The sequence below is a fragment of the Taudactylus pleione genome, unplaced genomic scaffold, assembly GCF_031769625.1.
Source record: "Taudactylus pleione unplaced genomic scaffold, aTauple2 ptg000486l, whole genome shotgun sequence".
Taxonomy (NCBI): domain Eukaryota; kingdom Metazoa; phylum Chordata; class Amphibia; order Anura; family Myobatrachidae; genus Taudactylus; species Taudactylus pleione.
This window is the reverse complement of record NW_028284888.1, coordinates 6,403-26,989: the sequence shown is the minus strand read 5'-3', so window position 1 is coordinate 26,989 and position 20,587 is coordinate 6,403. Positions and strand designations below refer to the sequence as shown.

At 48.3% G+C, this 20,587-nt stretch overlaps 1 protein-coding gene across 1 annotated transcript in view; it reads right to left on the bottom strand.

Annotated features, from left to right (window-relative positions):
- PARD3B (par-3 family cell polarity regulator beta) overlaps positions 1-20,367 on the bottom strand; it is a gene marked incomplete at its 5' end in the record, with an annotated part of 561,662 nt that extends 541,295 nt beyond the window's left edge. Inside the window, one exon of the mRNA XM_088449492.1 lies at positions 20,248-20,367. Coding sequence (XP_088305618.1) covers positions 20,248-20,367 — 120 coding nt within the window. The remainder of the gene's footprint in view (positions 1-20,247) is intronic.
- Positions 20,368-20,587: the final 220 nt, after the last annotated feature.

The following is a 20,587-nucleotide window of genomic DNA, read 5'->3' as shown; positions in this document are numbered from 1 at the left end:
AAAAAGCTTTTCAGGGAGACTGTGAAAGCGCCAACTACAGCATGAGCACAGTGGTAAAGTGGGCGTGTACTGCTACATCTGAGAGGCGTAACATAAACCCGATGTACATTCACATGTATATGAGCCCCAAAGCTGTTTGTAAGATCAGCCTGGGCCTGGGGTACCCTGGAGAGAGGGACCCCTTTATTAAGGGTGGTCCCCAGCTCCCCAGGATTCCCCGGCCTGGGCAGCCTAGCGGTCAGGGGTGATGCGTCGGCCCGGTGAAAGGGCTCCACTAGCTGTGGCATTACCCCCCCCCTTGCCCGCTAGAAAGGGTTTGGTGCTGGTTCTAGATAATACAGGGGAACCCAACGCATTTTTTCCCCCTGCATTTCCAGAACCAGCTCAGAGCCCAGTGCTGGTTGCGCTGAATACGATGCGGGGGACCCCTACATCATTTGTCCCCCGTATTTTGGCAACCAGGACTGGTTCTGAATTGCCCAGTGCTGGTTGTGCTTAATATGGGGGACCCCTACGTCGTTTGTCCCCTGTATTTAGCACAACCAGTACTGGGTCTACAAAGCCCGATGCTGGTTATTCTTGGGTGAGGGACGCCATTTTGTTAATTTTAACTCTTTCATTTTTTTAAATACAGCAGCACAGACGGATCTCACTGACCCGTCCATGCATCTGCGTTTATTTTTATCACACACAGATGCAAGCATCACGGATATCCCTGATCCAAACCTGCATCTGTCTGCTGCTGCCCGCACGCAATTCTGTGAATTAGCAGCTCCACCATTTTGTGAGTGACAGAATCTGCAGTTAACCACAGGTTGTGATGGCATACCATATATGTATTGCGCAAGGAACACGTCCATTAAGGCGTCAGCCTTAAGGATCGTAATTTCATTGTTTTTTAAAGTTTGAGTGGCACAAATTCAGTAGGTTTTGTGAAATTTCAGATCATGTCTAAGTAGCCTTAATGGGGTATGTGAAACCGTAAGGTTTTTTGTCTATGGAATACTGTGTGTGTGTGTGTGTGTGTGTGTGTGTGTGTGTGTGTGTGTGTGTGTGTGTGTGTGTGTGTGTGTGTGTGTGTGTGTGTGTGTGTGTGTGTATATATATATATATACACACACACACATACACACACACACATATATATAAATAAATATATATGCAATTCATATTTCTTTAGTAATAAATTGTTTAGATATTTATTTTAAATTTATTTTATTTCTTTATGGTTCTTATACTAAATTTTGCACTTTCAAATGAAATACATAGAAATATATTTATTAATTTAGACTACAACACCTCACTGTCTTTGGGCATGATCGTAACTGAGATTACGCACGCAGATGGCCGATTGTTGTGTACTGCGCATGCGTATCCCTCGAAGGGCACGTGCGCCAAGGTATCACTGCGATTACAGACATCACGCAGATACATCGCAGAGTGATTGACAGAAAGTGACCATTTGAGGGTGGTTGGCGAAATGCAGGCGTGCCAGTGCGTTTAAACGCCGTAACAAGGGCGTGCATAATTTATCCACTGCGATGGCATACGCAGCTTGAGCTCTCACTGCGTACCGGAAGGTTAGCAATTTCTGAGTAAGGTCTGGACCTTGTGTAAGTCTGCGTGAGGCTCCGATGTAACTCGATGTTACCGATGTTTTCGCAGACTTGCAAAGTATTACGGATGTATGTATGTATGGAGAAGTGGGTGTCCTTATATTGTGCTGCGATGGCATAGCGATTGCAGACATTAGCATATTTGCGCAGTGAGACTGCGTGCGTAATCGAGGTGGTGAGCGTAATGAATCAGGCCCTTTATGTATTGTATTAATGAACAATACAAGAGAACAGGCTCTGCTGTAAATTTAGGATTTTTCTTATTCCTTTCTTACGCTCACGTGCGCCCACACATTGGCCATGCCCCCAATTCAGTACCGGTGAGGGACCCTGCAGTGCATTGGGGGACCATTACTGGGGGCTCTATATAAAGGGCAATACTGGGGGTACTGCATAGGGGGAACTACAACTGGAGCCACTATTTAAAGGGCACTGCATAAGGGGTACCACTACTGGGGGCACTGCATGTGGGGGGCTACTGCTGAGGGCACTATATAAGGGGCACTGCATAGGGGGTACCACTATTGGGGGCACTGCATGGGGGGGACTACTGCTGAGGGCACTATATAAGGGGCACTGCATAGGGGGTACCACTACTGGGGGCACTGCATGTGGGGGGCTATTGCTGAGGGCACTATATAAGGGGCACTGCATAGGGAGTACCACTACTGGGGGCACTGCATGGAGGGGCTACTGCTGAGGGCACTATATAAGGGGCACTGCATAAGGGGTACCACTATTGGGGGCACTGCATGGGGGGGGGACTACTGCTGAGGGCACTATATAAGGGGCACTGCATAGGGGGTACCACTACTGGGGGCACTGCATGTGGGGGGCTACTGCTGAGGGCACTATATAAGGGGCACTGCATAGGGGGTACCACTACTGGGGGCACTGCATGGAGGGTCTACTGCTGAGGGCACTATATAAGGGGCACTGCATAGGGGGTACCACTACTGGGGGCACTGCATGGGGGGGACTACTGCTGAGGGCACTATATAAGGGGCACTGCATAGGGGGTACCACTACTGGGGGCACTGCATGGAGGGGCTACTGCTGAGGGCACTATATAAGGGGCACTGCATAGGGGGTACCACTACTGGGGGCACTGCATGGGGGGACTACTATTGAGAGCACTATATAAGGGGCACTGCATAGGGGGTACCATTACTGGGGGCACTGCATGGGGGGGACTACTACTGGGGACACTATATAAGGGGCACTGCATTGGGGGTACCACTACTGGGGGCACTGCATGGGGGGACTACTGCTGAGGGCACTATATAAGTGGCACTGCATAGGGGGTACCATTACTGGGGGCACTGCATGGGGGGACTACTGCTGAGGGCACTATATAAGGTGCTTACTACTGTTTGCACAATTGGTGGGTAGGGAGCCCCAGTGCATTGCTTTGCCCAGGGCCCACACTGCTGTTAAGACAGCCCTGGTGAGAGGAGTGCCGATACATACCCAGGCACCATGGCTCCTAGCTACACCTCTGGATTAGGGGTAGGATTAGGCTGTGATTAGGGGTAGGATGGGACTTGCCCACCCCTGGTACGGACAGCCTCGTGGTGACATGCCACATGATGATATTCATAGCTATCACATTGTAGACAGGGATGGGAGGTCACACCTGCCTTGTCTTTGTCTTGTGATACTTGATTAAAACATTTAAAAACATAAAATCTATATTTAAAAAAAAAAAAAAAAGATAATAAAAGTGTCCTTTTTAGTGTATAATTCCCCATGGCTGCAGCATTATAACCTACAGACTCCACACATTATGCCTGTATCTATAAGGATATTAATCATCGTTAGAAGACAGGGCGATAGAGCCGGCGCTGGTCATAGTTACATGCAGGCAAAAGGTTAATGAAAAACAATTACTAGTAATGTTCGTATGGCTCCATTATAGACGCGGCACTCAGTAGGTATCCCCAGCGCTAATGGCGTGTGGGATAATGAATCTGAGATGTGTACTTAGACACGATGCCCTTTAAAGTCTTACGAATAACTAAGAAAAGAGAAATAATAAAACCCCCTCCCCTGATAATTGGTCTCTTTGGATGGAGAACTGATTGTGTTTATACTACGACCTCTTCATAAAGGCCACATCGGCCGGGCCCAGAACGCCACAGGCGCATCTCAGAGAAGAGATATTTTACTTTATTCACACAATATATACATTTAGCCGTTCACTCATTTGTACTTTGTAGTTACATTCTATACAGACAGGAACAGCGCGGTCCGAGAAACACGAAGATCTACAAGGGAAGTACGGGACAGAGAAAGTGCAAGACGTGCCCAAGAGGCTAATCTGCGCCTGATACGTAACAAGCCCAGTCTTTGCTTTGTCAGATTTATTCCCCAAACTGGTCCTAACGGCGCCTGAATAGTTCCGAATTTGCGTATAGCCATGCCGGAGCACAGGCGCATTAATGAGTACATTAGTTATTTAGATTTAACCACCTGTGCTCAAGCATGGATATCAATAATCCCTGGGGATCATTGAGCACAGCGTTAGGGAAACATGAAGTTAGACACTATGGGCCGTATTCAATTAGGCTGCATTTTCGCCCGTTTCAATTATCCCCATATTCAATTTCAAAGGCTTTTCGCCGGTGCGAAAAGTCTTTGTTAAAAAACGGGGATAAGTTTTCACCACTGTTTAGGTGGCGAAAAAAGTGCAGAATTGGGGTTTAGGGTGCAGAATAAAAAAAATACCCTGCAGCCTTTTTAATGTCCCCTAAAAGTGATCTGTGTAAAAAAAAAAAAAAAAAAAAAAAAATCCTCAGGACACCACAAGAAATGTCCTTTAATTTTTTGGGCAAAAAAAATAATAGGGGATCAAAGTTTTAAACTAGCAAAATTGATTCAGGGGGGTTCCCATGTATTCGGCAGGTGTTTTCTAGAATGCGGCTGGTAGCGGCAGGTGCATTTTTAAAGAATTTTCAAAGATTACTTTAAAGACTTCAAAATTAGCTTGCACCCATTTTCATGTACCCCAAATTTGATACTTTTTTTGGGGGGGGGGAATAACTTGTCCTAAGTGCTATTCTTCACCCCTTCTTCTAAAGCCGCATTTATGCACCTGCTGAGGCTATTAAAAACCCCAACTACCTTCAGCAGCCCAAATCGGGGGTACCCATAGTGATCCCCATGTCAGAACATCTTTAGGGAAGTGACAGGAACATTTCCCGAAAACTGAATGGACTTTTCGATACTTACCTTTCCGCTGGGTCCCGTTATCGCCGACCCCTAATTGAATACTGGGATAAAGCGGGCACGTGCCCGATACTTTATCCCAGAAAAAGCAGCGATGATGGCGAAAAGTCCGACCTCTGACTTTTCGCCTGTAATTGAATAACCCCCTAAAGATCATAACTGGCTTCCTTATTGTCTTCACTTTACTATCTGCAACGCTAACCAGCACGTGTGACATTTATAGGGGGAAAGCAATTTGTTCTTACTGACAGGAGCTTGTCCAAGGGAAACTTGTTTCAGTATCTGCAAAGTACATGAGAAGGGGGGTGAGAGGTTCTGACGCTTTACTAAACATAAGACCTGTCCTTCATTACTTTGTAACTCATTGAGCAGGATGTATCACACGTTAAAATGCGGCAAGCGCACAGAAAACTGCACTATTCAGAGAATTACCACAGTACAGATGGATTGCCATATGTATTAAACAGCTAATACCAGAGATTTCTATGGCAGACCTGCGGCACAGCAGTGCTCGTTCAGTAGTCCAAAAAATCGTTCAGTTTCTGCCCCAAAACGATGAACGATAACTACCAATGCGCGCTCCTGTTTGTAGTTGGTAGTTATTGTTCATTGCCCGAACCTCCCGTCCAACCTGACGATAATGTCAGGTTGAACATGTTCGGGGATGAGGGAGGGAGCCCGGTACTGAACGATATCGTTCTTGAGTTCGTTCAGTGTTTGTGCTCAGTGTCGTTAACACTGGTCACACCCCTGCCGGGGACACATGGAGCGATGGCGCGCATGGAGCGAATCGTCCCGTGTGTATGCACCTTAACAGCTAATGAGTTTCATTCTACAGCAAAAACTTCATGCTTCTATTCCACGTAAGAGCCTTGCAGAAAGGTGACATTATTACTACTACATACCTGTACAGCAGAAGTGCGGCTCGGTACTCCCATCCCGCCATACAGTAATTATAACGGGACCCTATCATATACCTAATATAACTTATCTGTGTGTATCCCTTCAGTCTTCTCTATCTGCTTATTATACATAGGTAGGGTTACTAATATTATGATCTTTTATTTAATATTTATATGGTGCCACCACGTGTCCGTAGCGCTCTACAGGAAAATCAATGTGAAATGGTCCAAACAGAGAGTAAAAGGGAAAAATCAACCGGAAGTGAAATATTTAGGAAAAGTGAGAGACAGTAAATAACGGAATCACCCGGCCGGGGAAAGGCGGACAGTGAGGATTAGTCGCTGACTGTAAGGGAGACAGCACTGGAGATATAGATAGAGCAGGGTGAGAACCGAGGATGGAGGGTCCTGCTCGTGAGAGCTTATAGCGTAAGGCAGTGTGGAGTGTAATGGTGCCCACACACATACCGACTTGCTCCCAATCAGCCGATGTACACGATTTCCCCTGAACTCTCCCCGGCAGTCGTGGTCACGATTTGGAGTTAAAAATGTCCAATCTGACTTAAGATCTATCGTGCAGCCAGTGCATTGTATCCCAGATTGGCTAATCTGCCCTACAGCACGGCAGATCTGAAGATGCGATGTACGACGAGCGGGGACGCGCATCGGCATCGTGATCAAGTGTAGAAACTCACGATTTGGCCATTTTTTACATGATCTGTCGTAACGATTCGTCGAAATCGGACAAATTCGGATGAAAAGTCGGTATGTGTGTGGGCACCTTAACTGGGAGGTGACCTGGGATAGTCAGGACAAACAAGTACAGCTATTGGTTACAATGCTATTAGCACTTTCCATTCAGTCATCTGCGATTGGCTACCAGTGTTGGGACAGGAGAATACATCTGCAGCTGTGTAAAGCTGGGTACACACTAGACGATATATTGGACGATTTGTCGTTTTGGGACGAATCGGAACTACAAATCGTCCTGCGTGTACGCACTATTGCGCGCTCCTGGGTGTCGTTCAACGCATCTTCAGATCAGGCCAATCTGAAGATCTGGCAGCCTACACCATGGTTCTGGATGCGTCAGAAGAACGACATATCGGGCGGTCATACACCAGACCGTGCAGTGTGTAAGGACCGCTCGATATATCGTCCGGTCGCATCTACGCACATCGTCTAGTGTGTACCCAGCATAACTGCACAAGGCCTGTTCCCATGTGAGTACAATGAGGCCGGCACTGGGGGGAAGTTCTTACATTGCAAAGGTTTAAATAAGAAGCAGATCAACACTTCATATACTATAATCGGGGTGAGCTGGAGGAAGAAACAGCAATCTGATAAATTCCCTGGTCAGTGGTTTTCAACTTCAATTCTCATGTACTGTACCCAAAACAGATCATGTTTTCTGGATTTATTTAATCATGCACAAGTAACTTAGGCCCTGATTCAGAGCCGGACGTTCTGACAGAGCGCTCGCTCTGAATCAGGGCCGTCCTTCCTGATTTTAGAGCGGCCTCCTGGCCGCTCGCATAGCTGTGGGTGACCACCCACAACTATAGCGAGCGGCCAGGAAGATGGTCGCGATGGTCAAGACCATCGCGACCATCGGGCTTGCAACGAGACCCTTGTGGTAGGGTCTCATCTGCCGCAAGCCCTGGAGTGCTTTTGGCTCTATCAGAGCCGAAAGCGCTCCCACTGACATCACTTGTGATGTCAGTGGGGCCGGCCCCAGACGGTAGGCGTTCCCATGGGAATGCCTCCGTCTGGGCAGCAACGCCCCCGGCGCGCCCACCAAAGGGGGCGTGCTGTCACTCACCATCGACAGCACGCCCCCTTTGTAGCGAGACCCATAGCGACGGCTTGCCCGTCGCTATCCTGGTCTCGCGCATGCGCACTGGGCTAACATCGACCCGCTTGCGAGCGCTCAGCATTAGGCCCTTAATCCATTTTGTAGACGGGTAATTATCCCAGCTGTTTCCACAAACGGAAATCCTGAAAACATGACCTGAGGATTGTAGTTGAAAGCTCCTACCTTGTATCAATCACCCCATAATGTCCCCTACTACGGCTATCGGCCATTTCTTGTAAGATGGGCATTTAGTCTATTTCTTTATAGTGAGTTTGTTATAACCACTCATGTGATTACACCGTGCTGCCTGCCGGTATGCTGCTGATGGGGAAACCGTGCTGCCTGCCGGAATGCTGCTGATGGGGAAACCATATTTATTGGCCACTAATATATATATATATATATACTGTACATATATGTAACCAACCTCTTTATAAATGACGCCTTCTGCTCCCATCATTAATGAGATATCTGTCTCTGAACGCTCTCAAGTCCTCCCAGGCTCCTATGTAGTTACAGAGAGAGGCCCAGCCCTGCACCCATTACACAGAACGTAGCCTAACCCGTGACTCTACCATCTCACAATAATATCCGCTGTCTGGCACTGAGTGTCAGCTTTATGCCAACTAGCATTCCCAGGTTATATGGCCTCTATCATAGCTAATACAGGCACCACAACACATGTCCAATCATCAGCTGGTGACCTGTATGCGCCGTACAAGCTCCGCTCCATTCAAGAGTCTGTATATGTATAACAGTGAGTACCGCTGTGCGATCACATTACTGCTTAATAAACCACCCCGCTGGTTACGTACTGGGCTGTTCCGTGACTTTGAGGCACCCTGTTAGCCAGATGCCGGTGCCAAGGGGCAGCGATGGTCACGCGCCCACAGAGCGCTACGTTTTGTGCGGCAGCAGTGCTCGCACAGCCCTAGCTACGTCCATGGTCAGCAATCCCTTGTTTATGCCTTGTACACATTACTAGAGACGGGGGTGACGTACTGCCCCACTGTACTTATAGCAACATGATTAAATCAGAGGTGGATGCGGTTGTAATCGTGCGCACAAAGACACACTAACGGTGCACCATCGGCCGGACCATCAGACATTGCACCTCCTTGTGTCAGACATGTTATACAGGGGCCACGCCCAGGGTGTGAGACACGGAGTGCGCTCACTACCAGCCTGTATTAGTGGAGCGCCTGATTCAGAGGTGTACGCTATTTCCATATTTACGCAGTTGAGCAATTATCGGTCGAATGCATCACAGTCGCACTGCGCACACAAGGTACCTTTGCGATGCAGCACGTTGTGAGGATTACTTTGCATACTAGTCGACAGTCAGTATCCGTTTGGGGGAGGTAACGGGAAGTTGCGGCAATTAAACGCAGACGTGTCTCGATAGTTATCGGGGTGCGTTGGCGATCCCATACACAAATAAAGTGGTTCCAACGTCTCCATTCAGGCGGCCATTCTGCAGGACCATAGGGCTACTCAGATAGCCGATATAGAATGATCTCCGATGGCGGCGCCGCATTTGTACGCACTTATTTGGATCTACAAAGCCACCGGTGAGCGTCTCAATGGATTTCCAGCTGAATACAGCATAGTTTTGCACTCCCAATGACACTGTGGGCGCAATTTGAACGTAAAGTCCCGAAAAACCCGACAACCAATGCGTAACACAGAGAGCGCGCAAACATACAGTGGTGATCAGGACAGACGGTAACAGAAATGGGTCGGCAGAGTGATGGGCGCGTTATGGGCGTCTCAGTGACAGCGGCTGCGTTCTTACAGGCACACAAGCAGCCCCACCGCATCTGCCATAGGGCTGTCGCAAGTGACGATGGTGGCGTTACAGCGCGCAGAGACAATGAAAGTGGGCGTTTTCAGGGCTTGCTCATTCAGACGCACCAGAGGATGCAGCAACGCCCACCTGTAGGGCTTTGCGGCAGGTATTTGAACTAAATGGGGAAACTGCATTATTACACTATAAAGTTTGTTTTGAAGTAAAATATATATCACAACTACTCTCCAATCCTCCTCCAGATGGTGCAGACTATTTATACAGTAGAGGTTCCTGTGAATGTGAAGCGTCAAGTAATGAAGCAATATGGGAATGTGAAAACGAATCTCCATGTTGTACATTATGATGGATGGAGCAGCTGAGCCTGTCAGCATGTTCTGCTCAGGGATGTGGGCACAGGACATTTTCTGTCAGAATTCGGTATGTCAGACACAGCTTTCCTATACACAAACCATCATCTCGCTGTGTACGCAGCCAGTTCCTGTGCAGTATGTAAGTAAACATTTAACACCATAATATGCTTCAACATCTCCCGTATTAGCCCCCACAGCTCGCTGCTCAGACAAAGCTGCAAAACGTCTTCTGTATCAGCGCTAGCGGTATTCTGATGGGGAGGCGCGTTTCTGCTTCAGCCATTGTGCTGGTCAGTGGGAAGATACTTATGTGTAATTCCTGCATACGTGTAACTATTAGGGATCGGCAGTAAGGATCCTCTGTGACATATAGATCACCTCTATGGTATGTCATTCCTGCTGCATGTTACACTGTCCTGTCCACTGTAGCCTATTCAGATCCCTCCCAGCTCTCCCGGTAGCAGACGGCGATCTCAGCAAGCGCAGATGGATTTCTGGGTCATAAACCTGGACGTCCCTCTATTGCAAAGGAACAGCTCTTATCATCTCTTCCAGCCATTGTAATCCCATGCAGTCTGTCTAAAATGGCTGCCTCACTTGGTCCTTTCATGGGAATCCTGAATAAACCTCGGAACTGATGACCCATAATGGCTGCCTCACATTCTCATGGTTTCTGTGTTTAATGCAAACCTACATTTCTGTACTACGTTCATGGTTACAGGAAAGCGCCTCAAGACTTACTGAAAAAAATAAGATTTATGGTATAACATACCTTTGTTAACTCTTTTTCTTCGAGGTCCATGGGGTCCACAGCCATTACGTTGGGGTATGAATCCCGATCACCAAACAGTTAACACAAACGAGCTTTCTGCTCCCAGGATGCACCGAGTTTCCTCCTCACATACCCCACCTCCTGCCTCAGGAAGCCAGTTCGTTACCAAGCTCAAGCAGGCAGAGACAAAGGGTAAGAAAGAAAAGACCCATACGAGTCCAGACTCTCAAGAGGAGAAAGTACAGAAAACCTCCCCCAGAACTACAGGTGCGTCTGGGTGGGTTGTCCTGTGGACCCCATGGACTTCGAAGAAAAAGAGTTAACAAAGGTATGTTATACCATAACTCTTATTTTCTTCTTCGGGGTCCACAGCCATTACGTTGGGGATATCCCAAAGCACTAACCCTACGGGCGGGGACGCTCCTGACTCTCGGAAGAGAGGAGAATCCTACGCCCGAAGGAGGCATCCCGAGAGGCAAAGGTGTCAAAGGAATAAAATTTGACAAAGGTATGGATGGAAGATCATGTGGCTGCTTTACATAATTGCTCAGCAGAAGCACCCCGTCGGGCTGCCCATGATGGACCTACCGCCCTAATAGAATGTGCCGTCACCCGCATACCAGCCTGTGTATAAGCCAATGAAATTGCCATGCGAATCCATCTGGCCAGTGTCTGTTTACTGGCTGGCCAGCCACGCTTATGACAACCATAAAGCACAAAAAGTGAATCGGACTTCCTCCATTTGCTCGTGCGTTTAACATAAATTCTCAACGCATGGACCACATCCAGGGAAGCCGGCTCCCCTTGTGAGAGACTTGTGCCCTGAAATGCTGGAACTACTATTTCTTCATTAATATGAAATCTAGACACCACTTTCGGAAGATAACCCTCCCTAGTACGTAGCACTGCTCTAACTTGATGAAATACCAAGAATGGCTCCCGGAAGGAAAGTGGGGCAAAATCCGACAGTCTACGTGCAGATGCCATAGCAAGGAGGAATACAGTCGTTGCAGTTAGCCACTTGATGTCTATTGAATTCAAAGGCTCGAACGGAGGAGCCTGTAAAACCTTCAGAACTAGAGTCAAGTCCCACTGAACAACCGGGGAAACGAAGGGAGGCTGAATCCTCAACACCCCTTGAAAAAAGGTCTTTATATCCGGTCTCAGAGCAATTTTATGTTGAAACCAGACTGAAAGAGCTGACACCTGTACCTTTAAAGAGGCCAGGCTTAGCCCTTTTTCCAGACTGCTTTGAAGAAACTCAAGCACTCTGGATATCAGGAACTTCTGTGGATCAAACCCTTTCAGTTCACACCACTGAAAGAAAGTATGCCAAACCCTATAGTATATACGGGCTGAGGATGGTTTCCGTGCCTTCAACATCGTCCGTATGACTCGGAAAACCCCTTCTTCCTCAAGACGGAGGCCTCAAGAGCCATGCCGTCAGCGATAGCCGATGAAGATCCGGGTACCAGCAGGGACCCTGTAGCAACAGATCCGGTCTCAATGGCAGAGGCCATGGAGTGTCTATGGAGAGAGACTGTAGATCTGTGAACCAGTGCCGTCTCGGCCATGCCGGAGCTATTAATATGACGGTGCTGCCCTCTTGTTTGCTCTTCTGCCCATAGTTGTCAGAAACATCAAACGGGGGAAACAGATATACCAGCTTGTAACGCCACTTTACTGTCAGTGCCTCTACAAACTCAGCTCTCGGATCTCTTGTCCAGGATCCGTACCTGGGAACCTTGTTGTTCCTTCTTGATGCTATCAGATCTATTTCTGGTAGGCCCCACCTGCCCACAAGGCTCCGAAAAACTCCCCTGCATTTATCTCTTGCCGACTGAGAAAATCGGCCTCTCTGTCCATGCCAGGATCTTTGACACCTCTGCCAAGGCAGCCCAACTCCTTGTGCCCCCTTGATGATTTAGGTAGACAACCGCGGTGCGATTGTCCGACTGTATCTGCACCGACCTGCCCTTTAGGATTTCCTGAGCCTGCACTAAAGCTGTGAATATAGCTCTTAGCTCCAGGATGTTTATCGGTAGCTGGCTTTCCGCCACTAGTCACTTTCCCTGGAAAGTGTGTGACCCCGTCATCGCCCCTCAACCTTGAAGACCGGCGTCGGTTTTGACTAATGTCCAATCCGGCACCCAAAAGGGGCGACCCTGCCTGAGATGCTTTGTGTGCAACCACTGGGAAATGATCATCACCCTCCTCGGAGCTAGACTCTTGGGAAAAGTCCTGTGCCTGTTCCTCGGAGGAGGAGGCACTCGAGTACTCACCCATGTAAGGCGGTATATGGCGCCTAGATTTAGGCTGCTTTGGCTTGACAGCCTGAGGCTGAAAAACCCCCGAGGATGATACCATAACCTTACCAGCACCAGCGTCCATCCAAGGCGGCCACATCATGGGCATAGGATGCACCTGCTGAGGCAAACCCAGGGGCAGCCAGCCGTTCCGCCACCTGAGCCATAACCTGAGAAAAGGACGCGCAAGGGGGCTCAGGGCCTGAAACAGGCAGAATTAATTGGTGTGGAGGCTGTCTGAAACAGTTCCCACAAAGCCCATTTTGTAGTAAGTCCTGTGCGGACAATCCTGCCTTGCAGGCTATACAGGATATCAGCACCGGGGGCTCCTGACACCTGACCCTCAGACTCCTTAGACATAACACTATGTCACTGGTTCTGAGTGTCTATGTGCTACTGTCTACTCTCAACTCACACACCCGTAGCAAGGGAAGGGGAGAGACAGTGACAGTATACAGGAATTACAGTCCTTTTACAGAAGAAACAGAGGCCCTCATTCAGAGCCGTACGCTCTGAGCACAGCGCACGCTCTGAATGAGGGCCGTCCTCCATAATTATGGAGCGTCCTCCTGGACGCTCGTATAGCTGTGGGTCACCACCCACAGCCTATACGAGCGTGCAGGTTGATGGCCGCGATGGTCTTGACCATCGCGACCATCGCCACTGCGAGCCGGGGCCTGCGGTTGAGTTTCTCAACCGCAAGGCCCGGAATGATTTTGGCTCTATCAGAGCCAAAATCACTCCCACTGACATCACTAGTGATGTCAGTGGGCCGGCTTCTGACGGTAGGCGTTCCCTTGGGAACGGCCCCGTCTGGGAGGCACGCCCCCGGCACGCCCACCAAAGGGGGCGTGCTGTCAATCAACATCGACAGCACGCCCCCTTTGATCAGACACAACTAGCGAATGAAAGTCCTTTGCTCGTCGCGTCTGGCGCATGCGCACGACGGAGCTCCCGCCGTCGTGCGCATGCGCAGTGCACATCATCGACCCACTTGCGATCGGACAGCCGCTTGCGAGTGGGTCTGAATCAGGCCCAGAATCCATAAACAACAATCACATGTCATGCATAAATACTCTGCGAGCCATATGCATATAAGCTCTCACTACCATAATCAGCCTCAGCTTAGGTAGGATAGAGCCCTGTAAATACCAATACCAGCAGTAGGCAAGGTATACAGGGAGACTGCCCAGCGTCCCTCTTGTAGGAGCAGCGTTCAGAGAGCAACTGACATACACTCTGGCTGCCCTATATGGAGGCTGGGAGGAACAATCCACAATCAACTGTGCCAGAGGACTGAACTAGCGTGTGGATTGGGGGAGGGGCCGCCTGGGAAGCGTACCTCCCCTATGCTGCTTGGACCCGCCCGGTAAACTGACCTGGCCCCCGCCACAAGCCCCGGCTGGTCAGGAACATCATATGCCGGCGGTCTAGGCTAGGAGACAAGCCGTGTGCCTCTAGACTGCAGCGCGCCTCCGGCCAGTCTCACTGCTGGAGGCCGGACCGCCACGTGGTCCTGTGCTGGAGGAGGTAGTTGCAGCGCGTGGCCGGTGCGCCTCCAATCAGGCGCGAGGCTGCTTCCAGGACTGCTCAGACCACCCGCTGAGATAGAGACTAAACTCTCTTTTTTTTTGCACTCGTCTGCAGGACTGCTCCAGCAGTCCCACCGTCTATGTGGTGAAACACACCAAACAGGAAGAACTGACTACCTGAGGCAGGGGGTGGGGTATATGAGGAGGAACCCCGATGCATCCTGGGAGCAGAGAACTCGTTTGCATTAACTGTTTGGTGACCGGGATTCATACCCCAACGTAATGGCTGTGGACCCCATAGACCCCGAAGAAGAAAATATGTTATATAAATAAAATTATTTTTAATAAACATGATATGGGCAAGCCACAAGCAGATGACATAATGCACCCCAATGTTCTGCTGGTAGAGAGAACACTGTCCTTGGTAGGTGAGTGTGCACAGCCTTTAGTTCTAGATCCAATTACACATCCAACATGCTACCAGTGAGGGTACACCAGAGAACTACAAATGCCTAGTAACCCAATTCCATTAATAACTACACCTATGCATAAAATCATCATTACAGTCATCTTTGGGTGGATACTGATGGTACAAAGCCTTGGAGACAAAGTGGAGAGAGATATAGGTCACAGATGTGCAAAAGCTGGTGACGGTCTATGTTTTTGTGGCCCCCAGCTAATAGGAGATCCTCCGTTAACTGTACTGTATGATATTATGTATAGAGAAGAAACATGGACAAAGAACGATACACTCGGTGGCTAGTCAATGACCCTAAGCTCAAGTGGTGAACTACAAATTCATAAGTGTTGTACTTATGAATGGGGGGTTGTTACATTAACAATATAATTTGGGTTATTGTTCAATGAGCACTTCAATATTATCAGTATAGTCTGGCCAGTATGTCTATGCCTAGCAATATTCATACCAGGTCACTGCACTCATGCAACCCTCATGGTCAAAACAAAGAGTGGTAATAAAAAGTGTCCATAACCGAATATTCTGCCCGTGAGAATGCCACTTAACAGCCACATCCCTAACTGCCACATCCCTAACTGCCACATCCCTAACTGCCACATCCCTAACTGCCACATCCCTAACAGCCACATCCCTAACAGCCACATCCCTAACTGCCACATCCCTAACAGCCACTTAACTGACACATCGCTAACAGCCACATCGCTAACTGCCACATCGCAAGTAAAAATATTTAACCTCCGTGCTTGAAAGGGTGTAGCTGCTGGCTGAAGTGAATAAGAGTACACCTCACACCTCACACCTCACACTCTACTTATATCTCAGAAATAAAAAAGATCACTAAACAAGCGCTTCCCTGTATATAGTATAAGATGAAGAGAAAAATATATCTATCCTCTCAGGAGTGGGTTCTGATAAGAAATACGTCCAACACTCACATAAGGGTTCTCACCCGCGTGCACATAGAGGTATCTTTATCCTAATTTGTTTCTCCTAATGTTATATTAGCAAAAAAAACGTACATTACATCCACTTTCTCACCCGCATGCATATAATAATGGTTTCTTTACAATTCCACCTCACCCCACTAATTATACATCACATGAAGGAAAGACACTAACATTTCTTTTCTGTCTCCCATTCCCATAATGGTTTCCGTCGCTGTGCTGCAGGTGCTCAGACTTGTCCTTTTCAGCGCGTCCCCATCCTTCAAGTGAGGTAGTGGTCATGGCTATCGGCTTCAACGCGTTTCGGGGAGCGCACTCCCATATTTCAAGAAGGACAAAGTCGGAGCTGCTGCGCTGTGAACTGCAGCATAGCGGCGGATACTTCTTTTACATCTAACCCCGATTACCAGATGAGCGCCGTTACCCCCGATTACCAGATGAGCGCCGTTACCTCCGACTACCAGATGAGCGCCGTTACCCCCGATTACCAGATGAGCGCCGTTACCCCCGATTACCAGATGAGCGTCGTTACCCCCGATTACCAGATGAGCGCCGTTACCCCCGATTACCAGATGAGCGCCGTTACCTCCGATTACCAGATGAGCGCTGTTACCTCCGATTACCAGATGAGCGCCGTTACCTCCGATTACCAGATGAGCGCTGTTACCTCCGATTACCAGATGAGCGCCGTTACCTCCGATTACCAGATGAGAACCGTTACCCCCGATTACCAGATGAGCGCTGTTACCTCCGATTACCAGATGAGCGCCATTACCCCCGATTACCAGATGAGCGCCGTTACCCCCGATTACCAGATGAGAACCGTTACCCCCGATTACCAGATGAGCGCTGTTACCTCCGATTACAAGATGAGCGCCATTACCCCCGATTACCAGATGAGCGCCGTTACCCTCGATTACCAGATGAGCGCTGTTACCTCCGATTACCAGATGAGCGCCGTTACCTCCGATTACCAGATAAGCGCCGTTACCCCCGATTACCAGATGAGAACCGTTACCCCCGATTACCAGATGAGCGCTGTTACCTCCGATTACCAGATGAGCGCCGTTACCTCCGATTACCAGATGAGCGCTGTTACCTCCGATTACCAGATGAGCGCCGTTACCCTCGATTACCAGATGAGCGCTGTTACCCCCGATTACCAGATGAGCGCTGCTACCCCCGATTACCAGATGAGCGCCGTTACCTCCGATTACCAGATGAGCGCCGTTACCTCCGATTACCAGATGAGCGCCGTTACCTCCGATTACCAGATGAGCGCTGTTACCTCCGATTACCAGATGAGCGCCGTTACCTCCGATTACCAGATGAGCGCTGTTACCTCCGATTACCAGATGAGCGCCGTTACCCCTGATTACCAGATGAGCGCCGTTACCCCCGATTACCAGATGAGCGCCGTTACCCCCGATTACCAGATGAGCGCCGTTACCCCCGATTACCAGATGAGCGCTGTTACCTCCGGGTGTGCTCCTGGGTTTTTTATCTTCATACTCTTAATAAATTTTTCCGTTTGCGATCGGATGTGAGTCTCCAGAGAAACGTTTTTACATGGCCACAGGAGAAAGAAACCATTATGGGTCACGTATGCGCAGTTCCGTCACTACTCCGACAGGAACAGTGAAAATATTTACTGCTCCAAAAAGGAGCAGAGAAGCCGCTTACGGGGACAGCTGATATCGCATCAGCTGTCACCGCGCTCCGGTAGCCCGATAATTAACATCATGAATAGGCCCCTTAAATGGTTAACGAACTGGCCTCCTCGTTTATTTATATATATATATATTTTTTAAATATAATTTAATATTTCGCTATAGCTTGTCATAGAATAATATTCTGTTATTACAGCTACGCCCCAGGAGCTTTATGTCTAAACTACAGGTCTGTAGATCAAACTATGAAATGTGATTTACTGCTTAATACATAGCAAGGCGGCCGGCTATTCAATCTTTACAGAAACATTTTGGCTGCATGCAAATATAAGTGGATGTCTGGTTTACAACCCATAGAGCTATTTGGTATAACACAGTTTTACCCGTGAAGCTGCCAATGATGCATGTGACATGTATGTTTTAACTTTTGATTTTTTGATTGCTATATTTTGTGGTATTAAAATCCACCAGTACAAAAATAATAGCAAAAATTACTACATTTATAATGCAAAAAAAAACCCAGCTACATTTTATGAAGTCTTACATTTCTTTTGAGCATTTTCAAGAAATTACATTATTGATTTTGTTATGAGCTTGATACAGAAATTCATTCTGAGAGTGCGGCCGACCCACTCCACAGTCTCTGCCTGTTTAAAGATCAATGACTCTACTAGATCCCTATTGCTATTTGCAACGTGCCCTTTAGTGTATAAGGAGTATAGCTGGGGAATTTAAATTGGGACGCTAGTTATAGGTACTCATTTATCTTAGGGTGCTGTGCTAGAATGTTTTATATTTTACCTTCCTTGGGAAGGCAGAGGAATGTAATTCTTTATGGCACTGACCACCAGAAATCGCAGTAACCCTGCTCCTTGATTATGAAGAGGTTGGGGGCCGCAACACAATGAAAATCAAGCCCAAGGGCTACACAGATATTACGGGTACATGCTGTTGATACCATAACTGTTGCAAGACAAAATGTGTAATGCAACAGCATCTACGGAGGCTTTAGAGGCCACCACAACTGACCAAGTCTTAAGGTGCATATACACGGTACGATTAAAATGGACGATATGAACGATATTTTTTTTCGCTGGCCGACGACCTGCGATGCGCTTGCACGCATGGGCGATAACAATGTCGTTCATCTCCCGTGCATGAGGGCTAACCTGCTCGATATCGACCAGGTTACTATAGGGACCCTTGTTGGCGGGTTCGTGGTGTGCTGGATGATCGATATCGCTCACCTAGAACACTCGAGAGATCGTTCGCCGATATCGTTGACGATCCCCTCGTGCGTGTGCACCATTACAGAGAAACGGTCCATGAAAGACTTTGAGCCTTGATGTAGGGATCTTACAAATATTTAGAGGTAATTATTATTGTTATAATTTCCATGACCTCCCGATCTGGTCTACGTTAATGCCATCAGACTACCGATGGCCACTAGGACTTTCTCCCAGACTGTTGCACTGTGTATTATAAGTTATAACACGTGAATGAGAATGGGGGGGTTGTAGCAGAAACCAAGGGGCTTATGGAGTAGAGGCAAAAACAACGGAACTGTAAGGAAGCTACATTCTGCAAGGTGTTAGGACTATGTATGCAAAAGTATCTGACCAATCAGCTCCCACCTGTAATGTTACAGACTGTGGGGCTGATTCAGACACGCTCGCGAGCGCTATGCGCTCCCAAGCGGGTCGATGGTGGCCCATCTCGCGAACGCATGCGCGAGACCCGGACAGCGACGGGCAAGCCGTCGCTCCGGGTCTCGTACCAAAGGAGACGTGCTGTCGATGTTGAGTGACAGCACGCCCCTTTCGGTGGGCGGGCAGGTGGAGTGGCTGCCCAAACGGAGGCATTCCCATCTGAACTCCGTTTGGGGGCGGCCCCACTGACATCACTCGTGAGAGCCGAAATCTCTCTGGGGCTTGCGGCGACGAGACCCTACCACAAGGGTCTCGTAGCAAGCCCGATGGTCGCGATGGTCTTGACTATCGTGACCATCTTCCTGGCCGCTCGCTACAGCTATGGGTGGTCACCCACAGCTATGAGAGCGTCCGGGAGGCCGCTCTAAAAAACAATAAGGCCGGCCCTGATTCAGAGCGAGCACTCTGTCAGAACGTCCGGCTCTGAATCAGGCCCTGTGTTTCAGAAATGACAGTTAGACGCTGATTGCTTGGAATATTATCTATCTCCACTTTATCTTTCGTCCAGGTATGATACATCTCCTTTTTATCCTATCTTCCTGGTGACAATTAGTTGGGGATCCCTAGTACCGTTCTTTGAAGCCACAATTAAAATTGTGCCGCTTATGAGAAGGCTGCAGTTACAGCAATGACGAAGCCGGGGGGGATTCAAAATGTCTACACAAAACTGCTTCCTCCTCTAATCCGGTCTACTTAATCCAAATGGACGGAGCGGGTCTCCCCAGCCTGGCATACAGCTTTGCGTGAAGAAGATCATTACCATCACCACCACCACCACCACCTAGGCATGGGTGGGTTTGTCCAACAGAGGACGACTCCTCTCATCGTATTTTCCAATGTAACACAGCAGAAAGTGCAGAAACTCGTTTGTGGCTGCGTTTAACCACTTTATTTCTCACAAGTACAATGGATAATCCATCATTGGGAGCCATGATAACAAGGTGATACATAGCTACAGTACTTCAACCCAAATTTGACCGAATGTTGGTAAAGTTTTCCAAGATAATCAAGGCCAAGGAATTAGACCTTGTGTCCATATAATAGTGCATATTTTGTAGTTCTCCTCCCGTCTTACCTGTCACGTTCTTCTTTCATTTTATCCATCTCCGGCTCCTCTTCTCTCACTGTGCCAGGTTTTGGGTTACTCTTTGGATCCGTTTTTCCTCCTTTATCATCCTTCTGTTTTTTTCCAAACCTTACAAAAAAAATAAAAAGCAAACTATGATTCCCATCCTTCATCAGTATTCATACATAAGTAGTAAAATATGTGAGAATATGTAGCTGTTATAACACAGGACAGACACCGCACACCAGAGATCAGCCAAGAAAATCGTATTGTTCTAGGAACTTATTTTTGACAAGTATCCAACAAGAGTGAAAATGTGCTTCCCAGCTCCTCGCTGACAGAGGTCTGT